Here is a 19,225-nt window from a genome sequence, read left to right on the forward strand (position 1 = left end):
CTTCAGGTTTCTACACTTCTCAAACCTGCCAAGGCCTTCCAGCATCTCAGTGTCGTTTCTTGTTGTTAGTTATAGTTTTCATAAACTTTAGTGACTACAGATAATGTTGTTAATGAACTCTTGTCAAAAAATTTCCAAATTCCATAAATGTTCTGCAATAACCAGGCTGTTTACTAATTTCTTCATGTCTGTCTCTTTAACCCTTTGGTTCAAGAGACTGCAGGTATTTTTTTAACCCCACTTAATCTTGTTCTTTTTTTAACTCTACTGCAATGGCAGTATAAAATTTCAAGATATATTTAGTTGAATGGAGGCAAAGCCAGACATTGTTGGATTTATTTTGTGTGTTAGTGTTCTTCAAGACTAATGATTTTTGGGGGTGAACAAAGTAAGATTTTAAAAGTCAATGACGTTTGCAATAAAGGCACACATACTGAACTAACTGGCTAACAGTGAGATGCAAGAGTGAAATGGGTAAATAATTTTCAAGAAATTTTGATTTCAGACCAATTGATATTTTTTCAGGTGAAGTTGTTTGAGTAACCAGAAGGATTTTCATAGATCTCAAGTAATTTGGTTTCTTTTCTTTGGCTTGGCTTCGCGGACGAAGATTTATGGAGGGGGTAAAAGTCCACGTCAGCTGCAGGCTCGTTTGTGGCTGACAAGTCCGATGCAGGACAGGCAGACACGGTTGCAGCGGCTGCAGGGGAAAATTGGTTGGTTGGGGTTGGGTGTTGGGTTTTTCCTCCTTTGCCTTTTGTCAGTGAGGTGGGCTCTGCGGTCTTCTTCAAAGGAGGTTGCTGCCCGCCAAACTGTGAGGCGCCAAGATGCACGGTTTGAGGCGATATCAGCCCACTGGCGGTGGTCAATGTGGCAGGCACCAAGAGATTTCTTTAGGCAGTCCTTGTACCTTTTCTTTGGTGCACCTCTGTCACGGTGGCCAGTGGAGAGCTCGCCATATAGCACGATCTAGGGAAGGCAATGGTCCTCCATTCTGGAGACGTGACCCACCCAGCGCAGCTGGATCTTCAGCAGTGTGGACTCGATGCTGTCGACCTCTGCCATCTCGAGTACTTCGACGTTAGGGATGAAAGTGCTCCAATGGATGTTGAGGATGGAGTGGAGACAACGCTGGTGGAAGTGTTCTAGGAGCCGTAGGTGATGCCGGTAGAGGACCCATGATTCGGAGCCGAACAGGAGTGTGGGTATGACAACGGCTCTGTATACGCTTATCTTTGTGAGGTTTTTCAGTTGGTTGTTTTTCCATACTCTTTTGTGTAGTCTTCCAAAGGCGCTATTTGCCTTGGCGAGTCTGTTGTCTATCTCATTGTCGATCCTTGCATCTGATGAAATGGTGGAGCCGAGATAGGTAAACTGGTTGACCGTTTTGAGTTTTGTGTGCCCGATGGAGATGGTGGGGAGCTGGCTGATGGAGGACCTCAGTTTTCTTCAGGCAGTTTCCGCAAAACAGGACGTCAAGCGCTGAAGAGCTGGCTCTGAATGGGCAACTAAAGCGGCATTGTCTGCAAAGAGTAGTTCACGGACAAGTTTCTCTTGTGTCTTGGTGTGAGCTTGCAGGCGCCTCAGATTGAAGAGACTGCCATCCGTGCGGTACCGGATGTAAACAGCGTCTTCATTGTTGAGGTCTTTCATGGCTTGGTTCAGCATCATGCTGAAGAAGATTGAAAAGAGGGTTGGTGCGAGAACACATCCTTGCTTCACGCCATTGTTAATGGAGAAGGGTTCAGAGAGCTCATTGCTGTATCTGACCCGACCTTGTTGGTTTTCGTGCAGTTGGATAATCATGTTGAGGAACTTTGGGGGACATCCGATGCGCTCTAGTATTTGCCAAAGCCCTTTCCTGCTCACGGTGTCGAAGGCTTTGGTGAGGTCAACAAAGGTGATGTAGAGTCCTTTGTTTTGTTCTCTGCACTTTTCTTGGAGCTGTCTGAGGGCAAAGACCATGTCTTTTTTTTTGGTTTATTAATTGGATAATATACACATACAAATCATTGATCCTTTAACAGCAGTCAGGTTTCATTTGTTTTTGCTTTTGTTGGTAGTACCTGTATATTTGTGCAAGTGCCCTCAAGTTTTGATTCCTGTTTGGACTTGGAAGTCCCAAACTTTCTGTTAGCTCTTTCTGGGTTTTTTTAAATTCTCTTCCCCTGCCCTCCCTGCTGCTAAACAAACATTTGAGCTTTGCCATTGGATTCCTCATGAAATCCGCATTCAGTCAGTTGAAGAAAGCTTTAAAAAATGGTTTAGTGTTTTGGTTAATTTATTTTTAGTTTCTTGCATTGAAACTCTTAATTCCTTTTGTTATTGGGCTAAATTGTGTGACTTGGCTTCCTCAGGCTGGAATTGTCACCCGTGTTCACTGCATTTTTGTAGGCATGGATGCAAAAAACTCTCTCGCTTCCCCTCCCTATCCTTGAGTCCAACAACATGGTTTGGATGGAGATTGGGCTACAGGTGGTATGCTGCAGAGATGCAGATCCAGCACAATCTTTATAGTTCCTGATCTGGTAGAGCTGGAGTAAAAATTGTTTCCATGTGTAAAAATGAATGCTATGGTCATTCAAAATGCAATTTTAAAAATTAAGGTAACCAAAAAAACAATTTGACATAAACATAATCAATAGCCCCTTTCACACTGGCACCTTATCCTATTAATTGACAACCAAAATACCGGTTTAAAGGGCCCCTGAGAACATTGTGAATTGGCATGCAGGAGTCGAATCATCCTGGGGATGGACTGCCTAGGTAGGATGTATTGTTCCTGGGTCATCTGACGCCTGTGTGCCAATTAGCTTAGTGTGAAAGGGACATGGACTATCCATGGACAAAGTAGTGACCGTTGATGACGCCTTTGCATGAGTGCAGGAATGTGAAGGTATAAATTTTGTGCTCAATTTACCAAATCCTGATCTTGTATTTAAACACAATTAATCATGCATCATTATAACATAATTAAGCTTTATGTACAGCACAGTATGAGCCCTTCAGCCCCTGTTGTTGTCCCAACCTGTATAAACCTTTATAAATTTATAAAGGACCATGGGAAAGTAGAGGCGACAATAAAATACATAGGGGAAAAGTTGCAGAGAGACTGATGGCGAACATGCCTTCCTAGAATTCCGTACGGTAGAGAAAGTGCTGTATGCACAGAGGGGTTTCTCTGCTGCTCAGAATTCTGGAAGGGCAGGATGCCATCATGGTCTTTAGAAATTGTGCGCCCTTGTGTTTTATTGCTGCTAACACTTTCCAATGGTCCTTTATAAATTTATATAGGTCGGGTCAATAACTGGTCAGGCATGATTAATTTTGTTTAAATACAAGATCATAATTAGCAGATGCATCAGTGGTGGAGGATAGGCTTCCCTCTCCCCAGGGATGCCTGGTGGTGAGTTCAAAAATGCAGAGAACCAGTTAAATGGTCCAGTGTGAACGGTAAAAACTGCTTCTTTAATTGGTTAATTGTACGGCCAATTTACAGGTTAGCCAGTGTGAAGAGGGCTAATGATTAAAGAGGCAGTTTAGTTTCCATTTTGCCTTCAAGTCCCTGCGAATCCCTTTGAAATTATTCCTGTCCAAATCCTGCTCCGGGCCACACTTCCATGATTCAAGTGGCAATTCACACTATTGTGTGAAGTTTACCTCAATTAAACTGCAATGTGCAGATGACACTTCCAAGAAAGCAATATTTGAGGACTTGGAGGTCAGCCTTCATTGATTGATTCACTGAAGAATATGAACAAATAAATGTACCTTGAACTTGCGCAAATCAAAATTCCTTCAACAACCTGTCCTTGCGGTGCAGCATTGCCCTCTGACAATAAGGTCCAACAAGTTCCCATGTTGTGAGAGCCACCACTCATCAGAGTATGACTGGTCTTGTTCTGAAGTTTATTATCCCTTTTTAATTTGCACAGTGTTTGGCCATCTGAGCAGTGTTTGGCAGCATTAATCCAGAAACTTTTCCTTGATTCTGAAACTGATTGTAAGTTCTGGACTTGTGCATTTTGCAGCATAATGTAAAATTCTTTCAGTTTCTTTAGTTTTAGTGCTAGCATTTCCATTTGGATCTGTCTGCTGTAGCCTCCATGATCCAGCTGCTTAATTCTGTGTTTAAAGCCATTGAGAAGCATTCATCATTCCTGCCTGAGCATATTATCTTGCTTTTGTGACTGGGATTTGCTCAAGCCCACACTTTGAAAAGTATCAAGGTGATGTATCAAGCAAAGCCTTGTCACTGTACCTGCCTTTCCATTTTTGGATTTGAAAAGCTAGGGATTCAAGTGAATGCCAATGGATCCTGAAAAGTTGCATCCACATTTAACTAAAAGTCCATGATGGTCTAGCCCTGAACTGAATATTTTTGGAAATATAATCAATGTAATGATCTTCTTTCATCTTCTATTACAGTGATTTTAATTCATTAACTGCAATGATAGATATTAATCTAAATATTGATTTTTGTTTTTCAGTGCTTTAAATACAAGTAACACGTTTTTGGTATGACTTCCAAAGCAATTGTTATCAACTATATATAATCTTGGTTCAGGGGTCATTCCTAATATGATGGCACTGAAGATTAAAACATGAGATTCATATTGTGATTCAGATGTTTAATGGACACTGGTAATGAAAACCCAGCTTTGATTACCAGTATCTTCTCTAGCTCCAATTTGCAGTAACATTTCATATTAGAGACTACAATGTACTGCAATATTTCCATGGCAACATTATTTGAGGAAGTGCAGTGGGAAATTGTTCAGGAAAGCAGAATAATATCTGATGGTGGTAGGTTTTGGTTGTGGACGCTTAAATGTACCTTACTGATTTTCAAAAATGATGGCAAAAGTTTTCAAAAGAAATATAATTTGAATTTTTATTATAAAATGTATTTACTCTGGCTTCGTTAATCCGGATCTGATTAGCCTTGAAACCACTCTTTTGAGTATAGAGATGGAATGACTATTAAGTGAAAATGAAAGGCAAATTTACTTTAGAGATGCTCGTTTGGTCTCACCCTGATGCAATTCGAATCTCGTGGTGACAGCTCCTATCAAGTTGTATTTGAATTTAACAAATTACTAAACCTAGGCATTCTGAACATCAAGAGATGTTGCATACTTTCCAGACTAACTATTACATCACAAATGTTCGAGAGATGTGACCACCTTGTTCTTTTCAATGGAATGCTTTTTTCTGTAACAGAAGATCAATGCAATTGAAAAGAGGCTGTCAAAATAGGAACAGGAAGGGCTTCTCAGAACACTGCAACTTGACTTTAAATTTATTGAGATAGTTAAGATATACCTGGCAGAATCCTTAGCCTTTTCACACCACAGATGATCAGTGCAGGACCTTTTGGGCCTTTTACACCGCAGTCCAAATTCCCTGGCAATTTTGGCGGGGGGGAGGGGGGGGGGCGGGAGAATCCCACTCCAGTGATGAAGTAGTGAGTGACACATTATGCACTCACAGGAAATCCTACTGGAAGTTGGAAGTACACACACACACACACACACACACACACACACACACACACACACACACATATGACAGAATGAATTGATTTATTGAAGACAAATTGAGATTGACAAGCTTAAATGCTGAAACGATGACACAGCACACAAGTGCAGATATCACGACACTTCCCCTGCTCAGATATTTGCCGATTCAAATCTCAGGGAGAGCATGGCCCTTCTGGGCCATGGACCTGTGTAATTTTACCGGGCCAACATTTTCACGCCGCCAGTTCACAGGAGGGTTTCCAGGAATCCCTATTTTACACGGCATTGTGAAAAGACCTCTTGTTTATAATAGTCTAGATCTGCCTTTTTAAACTGGCCAGTGCTTTTTCACCAAATATGTCAGCAAGATGCATTATTCCTTCAAACAAAAGTAATATTTCTGCTTTCATTGCAACAGAACTGATTTTGAGGGGAATTCCTGCTGCTAGAATATAGTGTTGAATTTGATCCATGTGTTTCTTCTCCTCAGGAAGTTGAAGATCTGGACATACTTAATCCATCTTGTGTTGAATGAAGCAGCAGTGTTATAATTATATACATTTTGCAGTTGGTGGTTAAGCAACACAAGCCTAGATGAATGATTTAATAATCTCCATACTCCCCCTTCTGACGAGAGTTCCTGCAGCTATGTCATTATCAAGCTGGTTAAGCAAACTAACCAATCACTTTAGAACTCCCTCAGACTACCAACTAGAAAAGCCACAATTTTTAGCATATTTAAATATTTTGTGAAATAAAGATTTCTTATGCTTAAAATAAAAGCAGAAGCCTTTCCAAGAAGCCAAAAAAAATCTTTGGATAATCTTCCTGCAAACATTTCTGTGATAACTTGTTGGGATAACTTGAAGCTTTTGGAAAATGATAGTCAAGAATCTTTGTGTTCAGGGTTTCAGTCGTTTAAGAAATGATTGTATATGAACACAGTTCTTTTTGACTAATATAATTAAAATGCTAAATTTAGAAGTTGAAAAAATGCATAACGAAAAATAAAATGTTTTGTGAATAGTTTGGGGAAAAACCTGACACGAGTTGTGTGATCTTTTGTGACATTTTTTTTAATTGACTATGTTAGTAGTTAAAATATGTTTGTCTCATTAACAATAATAATGGGATAATCTGGCAGTACCATTTTCCCTACCCTTCTTAGTATTTTATGTATATTGCCATTTTGTTAATACAAAAGTTTACCCAAGTGTTAAAAGCATTTTGGAACTTTTAGACAACATTAAATGTGATCTGCATGAGCAATGCATGTAGCCAGAACTTGCTGATTACCTCGATTTTCCTGCAACCTGCAGCTCAGTTTTTCTCTGCAAATTTCAGTAAGTACAGGCAATAACAATCTAACAAAACTAGTAGGTAATCTGGAAATGAGGTAATTTGTCTCCTTGTCAAGAAGATTTGTGGATTGAGAAGTGGAATAAGGACTGCAGGAGGATGAATTGTCAGTATCCAATGAGAATTGAGAAAGAGAAATTTCATTCAAAGCAAGAAAAACAGATGAAGGCAAAAGGGTACAAATGTGTATACAGTACTATCTTTAAGTATCTAATTTCTTTTCAAAAGGAAGGGATTTTATACTTCAAATTAATTATTAAAATAATAAAGTTATTACAACTAGTACTTTGAGTAACTAGTCTAAATTATGGGAATTTTTGGTGCAAATTAGCAACTTGAAGCTGATTCTGCTTGAGGGTGGGATGTCCTTTTCATGAAGCTAATTGATTAGCAATTTTTTAATTTGCCTGTACTCACAATAGGCCTTTTCACACCTCATTGTAAAATGGAGATTCCCTGGAATCCTCCTGCGAACCTGCGATGTGTCCAATGGGTCCAAGGCCTACCTCGTAGATGCACACCCTGGACCACCCTCTCCCTGCAATATGAAGAGCCAAATGGCCAAGGAGGGAAGCCTCATGACATTAGCTCTTGTGTGCTGCATCACATAGGTGATTAAAATTCAAGGATACTTACCACCAGAGAACAGCAGGCTGCTTTGGCCCGTCGCAACAACAGCACAATGTGGGATGAATCGCCATTCTTGTTAACCATAGTCCCTCACCAAGCTGTATTTCCCAGAGCAGTTCCAGCTGTGAGGGATTATGGGAAATGAAGTCAGCCATTTATTCGCATTGTGCCACCGTTATGATGTGCCGAAGTGGCCCAGAAGCAAGGGATGGGTGGGTGACCGACCTACCACAAGGGAGCGGGTGGGTGAGAGACTGACAGATGGGTGGGGAGGGAGCAGACAGGCAATTGATGGATGGGGTGGGGGGGGGGCACTTGCATGTCATTGGTTGGGGATAGGACTCCCTTAAATTGCCAGGTGGGGCAAATTCCCAGGAATTTGGACTGTGGTGTGAAATGCCTTGGAGATCCTGACTTCCTGGGAATTTTTCCAGGACAAATTAGGGTCACTGCTCATCTGCAGTTTGAAAATGCAGCAGGAAGGAAGGGAGATGTGAACATTAACAGTCATGCAGATCATTTAAAATACTAATCTAATACCATTTCCTCTCAGGAACATTTAAAAGATTTGTTCAGGTTTCCTTTTAATGACGTAAATCCAGACAGATTAAAATTCAGTGTTAAGTTTTCAAAATCTTTCTTCCTAATTTGAGGTCATGGGGAGGAAACAAATGTGTTATGAATATTGTTAACTTTTCATACACCATAATAAGATTCATGTTTCATTTTTATCATAAATGATTTCCAAGATTAGTTGATCATAAGTACAAAATGGAGACAGAAGATGCAGCAAATTTTGGAATCTGGATTTTTTAAAAAAGGTCGTTGCTGGTAGACAGAACAAGGTTGTTCTGCAAAATGAGTGTTTGAACACCCTTAAACTTAATGACATGAACATTGATTTTTTTTTCAAATTTAATTCCCCCCCCCCCCCCCCATATGCCATCTGAATCCACGGTTTCCATCTTATCAACTTTTGTACTTTCTCTCTGTCTTTCACATTTCTTGCCTCCTCCCCATGGTTTTGCCCTCCTCCAGTCTCTACCTCTCACAGCTTCTGTCCTATACTCTTATCATCTGAGTCCCTCCCTGTTTCTTTCCCCCTTTATAAAAGTAAATTCACCTTTTTTTTTAATCTGAGTTTTGATGAAGGGTTCAGATATGAAAAGTTAACTGGCTCTTTCTACCCATGGATGCTACCTGACCTGTTGAGTTCCTCCACCACTTCAGGCATCTGCCAATTTTGTTTTTCTAGTGTATGTTTGATTTCACCAATGTGGAGCATGTCACAAAAGATGCAGTAGTTCAGGTTGGAAGAGGTGCACGTAAATCTGTACCGCCTTTGGAAGGGCTGTTTTGCTTCCTGGATAGTGCTGAAGGGACATGTGTTACACATCCCATGGTTGGAAGGGTGGGTGGACAGAGACTCATGAAGGGAGTGGTGTTGGCGTAAAGCTGAAAGTTCTTTGTGGGGGAGGAGAAGATGTGAACTGGTAGGGGGAACCTGTGGTAGCTGGTGGAAATGAAAAGTTGCTTTGGAAGCAGAGGCTTGTGGGATGAGAGGTGAGACTTGAGAGAACACTACTGCTGTTATGACTTGGGGAGAGGGGATGTCTGGTGAGAATAGACATGGGGAAATTGAGGTGATGTGTGAAATGTCTGATGTGGCAGTAGGGTTTCTGGAACAAGGGCATATCAGAAGCCCTCTAGCAGAAGGTCACCTCTTGAGAACAGGTGCAGCAAAGAGTGAGAAATTAGGAGAAAAAGAGATGGCATCTTTGGAGAAAGTAGGGTGGGAGAAAGTGTAATGAAGATAGTTGTGAGAGTAGATTGGCATACAGAAGATGTGAGCAGCAAGTCTATCTCTTGAAATGGAAATAGAGAACCAGAAGAAGAGTCAGATATGGTCCTGGAAAATTTGATGGCAGGGTGGAGCTTAGTGGTAAAAGAAATGTAATTGACAGTTCTGCATGAGTGCAGGAAGCAGCATCAATGAAATTGTATGCAAGGAAGTATTGCGGGTGGGAGTTCTGATGGAACAGGCTTAATATAAGCACAAAGTGGGTCAAGCAAATTGGCCTTGAAGGATTAATGATGAACTTTTAAGCAATATAAATTCATCACTCCCAAACACAGAAATATTAGTCACTGTTTTAGGATTTATTTTATTTCCTTGTTGCAGAATTCATTTATTTTCTTTGCATCTCATTTAAATTTGAAGTGAGTAAATCTTGATCTCCAATTGATACTGCATAATTGATGTTGGATTATTTTTGGGTTGTATGTTCCACTTTCTGTTGCAAGTTGGTTTCTGCCTCTTTTGCATAGACTTTGCATTGCATTTGCTTTGCATTGATGTCATCTTGACAGTTTAAGTACACCATTACTTTTTTTCACTTAGCTTCACAGCAGTTAACAGCTATTAAAATGGATGCTCAGCATAAGATTACTGTGTCCACTACTCTGCAGTCTTCTTTAATATTTTGCATCTAACAACATTTGAAGAAGTTTACTCGACATGAATGTGATTTATTTTTCTCTGATTAGGGAGGAGTGGGTTTAATCAAGTTCAGATGTATTGTCATGTGTGATATTGTTTTGCAAGGCCACTAGATAACTCAGTACAACAATACAGACTTGTACAAGAAGACAGTGCAGGGTTCAGAAAGATCAATCAATTAGTCTGGAGCAAAGACAGCTGAAATTGTACTGTTTTAGCGTTCATTCGGGAGTTTAATAACAACTGGAAAGAAATTGTCATTTAATTAGTTGGTACGTGATCTCATACTTGTTAATCTTTTTAATGGGAAGGGTGTGAAGTCAATGAGGGATTGCCTGAGCCGTGTTCACAACCTCCTGCAGTTTCTTGCGGTCTTGGGTGGAGCAGTTCCCATTACCATGCAGAGAAGTGCCCAGATAACATGATTTCAGTGGTGCACTGTTTGTTGAAAAAGTGTCAGGTTCGATGGATTCAAAGAGAGACGAGTCTTGACACAAGGACACATAACTTTATTAAGAGATAATGTATAAGGGAGCTTGAGGATATACGCACACAATTTATAAGGGAATGTGGGAACTGATTGTAACGGGAAGCAAACAGGGAAGACAGTACACAAGTATTCATTTACACAAGCGATGCATTCATTCGCACCCTATAAGCAGGGGTTACATACACCCTCTCAGACCCATGAATAAGGGGAGGTGGATCTGGTACCCCTATACCTACAGGGGTATTCGTACACCCTCAGTTGAGAGCAGCATCTCTACTGCCAGTATAGATTTATAGCTATTTGAATTATAGCATAACCATGGCTCAGTTTCAGTGCAGTGTGCACCATATCTGCGTCCCTTCCAAGCTACATCTGCAACAGTGACCTGGCATGGAGTGGCGTCTGGGCCATGACCACAAGGCAGAGAGAGCAAGTGTCCTCTGAGCTGGTGCTGAGCCCAATCTTAACTGGCATCCTATCTGCAGTTTGTAACTTTGTCTGTAACTTTCAGTGGAGCAAAAAGTACACCATGTCCTGACAGGTGGTGTGACATCTGAATAAACTTGCAGAGGATTGGTAACATATCAATACTAAATTCAGCCATATCAAAAATATACAACCTAACTTCGATGCAAAAAGGAAATAGTTTCACAGATGGGGGAAATCCAGAACAAAAACACCTTCTAAAATTAGAGGGATCACTGATAAGTAAAAATGAGGAACTACCTCTTCCCAGAAATGGAAAAATTCGCAATTTTACTGCTTGCAGAACATTTCAAATGTACAATGGTTTCAATTGCAAAATTTCAAATGAGACACATTGATTAAGAGCATGGATCAAAAGTAATTAAGCATATCGATCTGCTGTCAAGATTTAAGTGGATGGTGGATCATACTCGAGTGAGTTTGATCTACCATCCACATATTTGCCACTATCATCATCGGCGGGATTTCAACAATGATGAAGCAGGGTATAGAAGAATAACAGAGAGACTTGTGGCTTGGTACCAAGATGACAAGTTCTCCCTCAATGTCAGCAAGACCAAAGCTGATTATAGACTTGAGAAGGGGCGGAGTTCACTCCCCAGTCCGCATCAACAGTGCCGAGATGTATGTATGTATATATTAAAAAAAATCACAGACAGCTTTAAGTTCCTAGAGGTAAACATTTCCAACAACTTTTCCTGGGCCACCCTTAGCAATGCGATGGATAGGAAATTCATCATACCTCTATTTCCATTATCTCCATTATGTTTTTGTAATGGCCACAAAATCATATCCCTTTGTACTGACTTTGTTTCAAAGCTTCAGGCATTCAGATAAAAAGTACTTATTTTCCATTTAGAATTTGGTAATCTTTTGCATTTGACTGTACTCCACTCTTTCTTTCCTCTTTTATAAAATCAGAATCACGGTTATTGTCATAAGCATGTGACATGAAACTTTTTGGAGGCAGCAGTATCATGCAGAACAATGTGCAAAAATTACAATAAAATTACTATTATGTAAATACAAGACTTAAGAAAAAAATAGTGCAAAATCAAAAGAGAAAAAGTGAGATAATGTCCATAGATGCATTATCCATTTAGAAATCTGATGGTGGAGGGGAAAAAGCTGTTTTTGTAACATTGTGTGTGTATCTTCAGGTTCTTGTATCTCCTCCCTAATGGTAGCAACGAGAAAGGGCATGACAAAGGTGGTGCGGATCCTTAATGATGGATGCTGCTTTCTAATGAAGACTAATGCTCATGATGGCACTGGCTGAATTTACAACATTCTGTAACCTAGTCTTGGCATTTCCATTCCAGACAGTGATGCAACCCGTCTGAATGCTGTCCACAATACACCTGTAGAAATTTACAAGTCTTTGGTGACATACCACATCTCCTCAAACTTCTAATGAAATATATGCCTTCATAATTGCATCAACATGATGGTCCAGGATGGGTGTTCAGAGATGTTGACCTGCCAAGTTCCTCAAGCAGTTCTGCGTTTTTACCCTAAGCTTAGTGGCCTTGGCCCTAGCCATACGTACACGGTCCTGTTGGCACTGGTTCCATCTCCCCCAGTGCTGGTAACAATGCCCCAGGATTCTGAACACCTCCTACTGCTCAAGACACATATTCATTAGCTATTTTGTAATTTCTACTCTGACTAGCACACTACATAAGTAGTAATGCCAAGATTATTACCTTTTGAGGTCCTCGCTCCCTAAATATGGCTTTTATGACTTCATCCTTTTTTCCTATATCATTAATACCAGAAGAGCTTCGCCTACTTTAAGTACTTGTTCAACTTATTTTATGCTGTTGTACTGGATATCTTTTGAATTTTATAATTTTTCATCTTCTGATTTTTAACGTAGTGTTACAGCAAAGAACCTTGTTTTTGAAGTTTCACATCTGCAACTGCACTTTTTCAGTCACTGCTTATTTCACAAATCTACCTTATCTATTTTTGTATTCGCTTAATTAGACTGTTCACTTTCTTCCTACATCATTTGCAGAAGTGGTTCATCTTCCTGGTTGAGTTGTTTTGAACAGTATGTATTGAGCACTCTCCCACTCAAAAGTTATGCATTTATTCTTCATGCTTGGGATTGGCAGACTTTGGAACAATACAATCGGCTCTGTTTATAAAGAATTTTGATTATTTTAAAACCGACCTTTTATCTCCCTAATCCTTGCTATTTCAGACTCTGATCATTTGTCACTTGTTGTCTAATGATCAATCCCTTGACTTGCAGATTCATACTTTCAAGAAAAAATGATGTTTATTACATAGATTAGGTTATTTTCTCAAGTGGAATACATTAACATAATTCAGCATACCACTTCTCCATCCCTAAATCCATATCTGATTTCCAAGTAATGGCTTTGCATTTCCGAGAAATGGCGAAAGCCAATCGTAACAATTCAGTTTGATACATAGTTAATCATAATTTAATACTAACCACTTTAGTATTATCCAACAAAAGGAACATTGGATCATGTGGGAGTTTAACTTTTAGTATTTTATCCAAAAAATCTTTAACCTGTAACCAGAAAGACTTTACTCTAGAACACTCCCAAGTAGAATCAAAAAAGGAACCAACTTCCTGGCCATATCGAAAACATAAATCTTGTTGGAGTCCTCAAAAAATGTTAAGTATTATTCAAGTATTAGGATGTTTTTGTGGAAAGGGAAAATGGCGAGAGTTTGTTTAGAAAAGTTTACTTGGAAATTTGAATTAGGAAGTTTGCAACGTCCCCATTTTAAGAATTATTGTAGCGCAGCTCAACTTAAATTTATTAATGGGATGTTTGATTTCGATAAATTTCCAAGCTGAATTAAAATAGAATCGAGTAAAGTAGAAGATTCTTTACAGGATTTTATTTATAAACGGAATTCAAAATTGTTAATAGGATTCACCTATTTAGAGACATTTGATTGAATTATGGAATAAAATACATTATGAGATAGGTTGAAAAGATTTGCTAATTCATAAAATGCCTTTGTATCAAAATAGGCCTTTTATTATGAACAATCAATTTTTAAAAATTCAGAATCAAATGGGAATTAAGAAAATAGAGTTTTGTTTTGAAGTTAATTAACAAATAACAGAGAAATATAATGTCCCTAACAATATTCTCTTTTGTTATTATTAAGTTTGGGCTTTCCTGGTTGATAAGTTGGGTCGTGATTTAAATATTACCTAGGCAGAACAAATTAGAACTATTGATAAAGGGGATATAAATAAGTTTATTTCAGATGTATAGATTGCTTAAAAAATTTGCTCCCAAATTAGGAATTCATAAATCCAGATTAAGATGGGAGGTTGATTTAAATAGATGAAAATGATTGGAAACATCTATGTAAAGAAAGTATGACAAATTATTAATTAGTTCAATATTTTTTTACATCAATTATACTTATCTCTTCAAAGATTAAATAAGTTGAATTCAACATTGTCTAATTAATGTTTTTGATGTGACCAGGAAGTTGAGAATGTATATTTTTAAGTAATAATGAACTTTATGGCTCTTGAGTTATTTAAAGAGCCCTGATCAATGCAAGGATGGATTGAAGAATTGTGTTACGTTAGCTTATCCTCTGCAGTCATGTGCACATTAGCTGCTGTTTGGACTTGAGCATTTTGTCCCCTGCCCACCCCCACCCTGCTGCATCTCTTTATCCTATCCTCTCTCCCATTAAACAGAGGTCTCCCTTAGCCCACACCTTCTCATTCAGCTTTTCAGATGACTTCGACACCCATAGATTTGGTTGATAGGCAACCGTCTGAAAGTTTTGTTACTCTGATAATAAAAACAGAAAATGCCACAAATACCCAACAGATTAGGACCATGTAAGGGCAAGACAAACAGTCTAACATTCCTGGATGATGAAATATTCTTTCTGGAGCAGTTGTTTTGGAGAGAACTCTGGTCTTTTGCCTCCCGACCAATTAAATGGCTAATCCTCTGGGTCATCTATATTTTAACGTTGTTCATGTCCTCACTATTTTTCACCTGTTTCTACCACTACAGTACAACTCCGATTATCCAAAATGTTTTTGGACCTGGAAGTGACGTCTGTTCAACTCCAAAAAATTTCATATAAATTAGGATATCTGAAACCATCAAAAATTTTCAGTCATCTGAAAATTTTTTGGAGCTGACTGACCTCACAGATTGGAAAAAAAAATTCACTCAACATGAAATTAGAACGACAGTTGTCCTCGTTTCAGGTAACTCCCTCCCCTCTCTCTCTCTCTCTCTCGATTTCTTCTTTATCTTCCCCTATTGACTTTAATCTCCAACTCTCCCTCTCAAACTGCGTGCCGTTGTCTCCCAGCCACAAGCAGTCAGAAGAATACTTTGTCCGGTTTTATCATGGAGAGTGGCCTCTCGGACAGGAGCAGGACAGGGATTCACTTTTCCCGTGTTGGCAATGGCAGAGTGGTTCCAACTGCGTAGGGGATTATGGCTAACCAGGACAGCCAATGATCCCGCATTGAGCCGACACCCCAAGTGCTGGAGCGGCCCTGAAGTGGCCCGATGAGGTGCCAAAGCGGCGGATGCGAAGCTGGAACAGTCCCTGCCAGAACGAGCCCATGGGGCGACAGGATCATGCTGACTCGCCAGTGAGTGTTCCACTGGCCCAGGAAGCCTTCCCAGGTATTGGCGGCAGTGGTGTGGATGTATTGGGATCTGTGGTGGCCAGCATTTATTTTTGATTAGAATTAAAGATTATTTTAATGCTTAAAAACTCTTCCCTTGTTGTTTGTTGTTGTTTAAATATTGATACAAGTGATTTGCTGTTGTGACTGGGCTGTTTTTTAAAAAATGAACAATTATCCAAAAATTCAGCCATCCAAAAAAGCGACCATTTTGGATAATCGGAGTTGTACTGTATCTGCCCACACCTATCGCACAAGTTTGACCACCATATCAGAATTTCATATCACATTCAAGTGTTCGGAAATTCACAGTTTCAACACTTGGCCAGATTTGAACCTTATCCTTTTCATGATTTTGCTTAGTCCTGTCTGTGGTTTCTTGAAAATTCAGCAAGTTAACTTTTTTCCTCTCCAGAGACACAGGCAGACTTGTTATGCACTTCCACCATTTCATATTTTTATTTTGATTTTCAGCATTTTTATTTTTGAAGAAAGTTGCATTCATTTGGAACCTGTCAAGTAAAACTGGGTGGTGATGTACAGATCAAATATGCACAATCTATATTCAACCATGAAATCATGAAGTCTACAACAAGGCATTCAAACCATTAGTTCTGTGCTGAATTTTAAAATGGTAAGTAATTTCCTTTAATGGACACATACTTATTCTTTTTACATAGCCCTTTCATTCTGGGATACTTTCTCCTTTTTCCCAGAACGTCTACTGTGTAAAAAGTACTGAGACAGAGTTGGGGAGTGGGAGTCATTCCAAACTCATCTTTTTTCCGCAAAGGGACCTAATAAAATTCCTGGAACGCCAGATGTGTAAAAGGTACCCCTGGCATTTCGGGACCAACTCGGGTAAGTAAAATTACATTTTGATGATGAGTTATGTGCACAACGTTCCAGCGTGAGGTTTGAAAATTTGAAGCCAGCAGTCAATCTGTTCTCAGCATCCAATGACCATGATGTCCGGCAACTGGAGTAATTCTGTGATCTGCAAGCTCCTCACCATATTCAACAGGAGGTGCAAAGAGCCTGTGAGGAGCAGATGCTGTATGCAACCTCTGAGAACGACACATACAGTGGAGTATATTAACTTGCTACACATAGGAAGAGGTACCCTCCTTGATCCTTAGCCTTTCTGCAGATGGGGAACTTGGCTAAAACGCAAGCATCATGGGTGCGACCAGGCCAACCCATGAAGCTGGAAGAAAATAAAAGTCTGTGTTTAGATAGTCATATGAAACACACTTATTGATAAAGAGCAATAATTGTAACTCATGGCATGATCCTTACCAATAGTTGTGGTCTACAACAGCCTGAAGAACAAAGGACTGTCACCCTTTCCAATTTTAGTAGGCTGGTGGGTCCTCATGAGGGGCTCTTATCAATGGCACCAGCACACATTGGATACCTCCATTCTGCAAATCTGTCCATTGTCTTCTGGAGTCATGCACCACTTGGCAGGTCAACAAAATGTTTAAAGAGGGCTCTCTTCAATGCTCCAGTAACTTGGTATACCAAACCACACATAGTCGCCACACCGACACCAAAAATATAACTTATGAATCGATATTCACATGGGGTAGCATGCCACCACAGACCAACAGCGAGTCTAAGCCAAGGTTTCAGAGGCTGTCGCCAGTTTATTGTTTTGTGCCTCAGCTGTGGCTCAATGAGTTCCAATACAAAGTCAAAAGTGTCCCGAGTCATATGGAAATGACCCCTCCACTCATTTTCATCGAAATTGTTCAGGACATTAGACCAGAACACGGTCCCGTGCGGTCGCTCTCTCTCTCTCTCTCTCTCTCTCTCTCTCTCTCTCTCTCTCTCTCTCTCCCCTCCACATTTTTTTATCCAAGAACAGTGCGAATTGACTCACAAGAAGGAAACTTCTCTGTCTATGGCGTCTAAGGTCCACGTATGTTTCTGCCTCACACTGCTCCCTGTTTCTCTTCAAATTCTCCTCTGATGTATTTCTGATCACATGAACATGTTGCTCACATGGATTCTTTGTCCATCTGCGCATCACGAGGTCATGTATGATGCGCAGGAATTTAGCCCCCACTCAAAGAATGGTAATAATGTTCACAGCTAGTGCCATAAGCACATCAAGATCTACTGCCATTTTGTTTGTTTTGAAGGATATGTCTGACATTTATGTTATACATCACAGTAGACGTCAATGTAGTGGAGTTACATATCCCGCCTCTTTTGCTCTCACAATGCAGGATTTGCACATTTTCAGTGTGAATGATCAAAGCTGGCATATTGGTGATTTTTCATTATATAAATATTGCGTGATTTGTTTTTTTTAAAATTGAATATACAAATCTTCATTGACTGTTACTATGTGCATGTTGTGTCCGTGTAACATTTTAAAAAATATTATTTTCATAAGAGCTGCTATTGCAAACAGTTTTTATTTGCTTGTGAAAAGGACTCTCATTGAAAATGATAGGCAATAATGCACAAGGAAACGTTAAGGAGGGAACATTTCAGATTTATTGTCAGAGTACATGCATGACATCACCTATGACCCTCAGGTTCTTTTTCCTGTGGGTGTGGGAAAATTACAAAAAACTCTAAACAGATAATGAATGTAAACAAACTGTGCAATACAGGAAGAACAAAAAGTAAATCGATAAAGTGCACAAGTAAGAGTCCTTAAATGAGTCTCTGAGTTTGTCATTGAAGAGTCTAATGGTGGAGGGGTAGCAGCTGTTCCTGAACCTGATGGTATGAGTCTTTTTTGGCATCTATACCTTTTTTCCTGATGGCAGCAGTGAGAACAGAGTGTGTGCTGAGTGGTGAGGGTCTTTGATGATTGCTGCTGCCCTCTGACAGCAGTGTTCCTTGTAGATGTACTCAATAGTGGGAAGGGTTTTGCCTGTGATGTCCTGGGCTGTGTCCACTACCTTTTGGAGGGCTTTACACTCAGGGGTGTTGATGCAGCTGGTCAGCACACTTTCAACCACACATCTGCAGAAATTTGCCAGGGTTTCTGGTGTCATACCAAACATCTGCAAACTCCTGAGAAATTAGAGGCCCTGACATGCTTTCTTCACAATGCCATTGGTGTGTTGGGTCCGGGAAAGATCCTGTGAGATAGTGACTCCCAAAAACTTAAATTTGCTCATCCTTCCACCTTTGATCCCCCAATGATCACTGAATTGTATACCTCTGGCTTCCCTTTCCTGAAGTCAACAATCAATTCCTTAGTTTTGGTGACATTGAGTGCAAATAACTAAATCAGCAAATTTGTAGATGTAAAGTGAGGGTGGTTGAGAACAAATTGAAGCAAAGATAGACTAAAGTGTCCAAAGCAACACAACAATGCCAAAATAAATTGAATATTAAATCACCAGGAAGGGTGATCATTTCAAACTCGTGTTTGGGGAATATAAATTTATAATATCGAAAATGATGAGGAAATTAAAATTTGGGGACATATTAACTATAGATATCTAAGTTGCGGAAGAAATCTCTCTGTGTCTTCTAAAATACTCACAAAATATCATTTGTACTCGACTGAACATTGTGAACTGTGAAGAGTATCTATC

The 19,225-nt window shown here is 39.7% G+C and overlaps 1 protein-coding gene across 15 annotated transcripts in view; it reads left to right on the forward strand.

Annotated features, from left to right (window-relative positions):
• atp8a1 (ATPase phospholipid transporting 8A1) overlaps positions 1-19,225 on the forward strand; it is a 313,300-nt gene that overhangs the window by 28,690 nt on the left and 265,385 nt on the right. For 12 of the 15 annotated variants that reach the window (XR_011353617.1, XR_011353618.1, XM_069924781.1 and 9 more), the window contains 2 exons: positions 16,134-16,293; positions 16,376-16,520. The exons of 2 other annotated variants lie outside the window; for them this stretch is intronic. Coding sequence is in view for 10 of the 13 variants with exons in the window: in XM_069924781.1 (XP_069780882.1) it covers positions 16,291-16,293; positions 16,376-16,520 (148 nt within the window). In the remaining 3 variants the exon portion in view is untranslated. The remainder of the gene's footprint in view (positions 1-16,133; positions 16,294-16,375; positions 16,521-19,225) is intronic. One more of the 15 variants, XM_069924777.1, reaches the window with a different exon arrangement.

Source organism: Narcine bancroftii, chromosome 3 (genome assembly GCF_036971445.1).
Source record: "Narcine bancroftii isolate sNarBan1 chromosome 3, sNarBan1.hap1, whole genome shotgun sequence".
In the NCBI taxonomy this organism is placed as follows: domain Eukaryota; kingdom Metazoa; phylum Chordata; class Chondrichthyes; order Torpediniformes; family Narcinidae; genus Narcine; species Narcine bancroftii.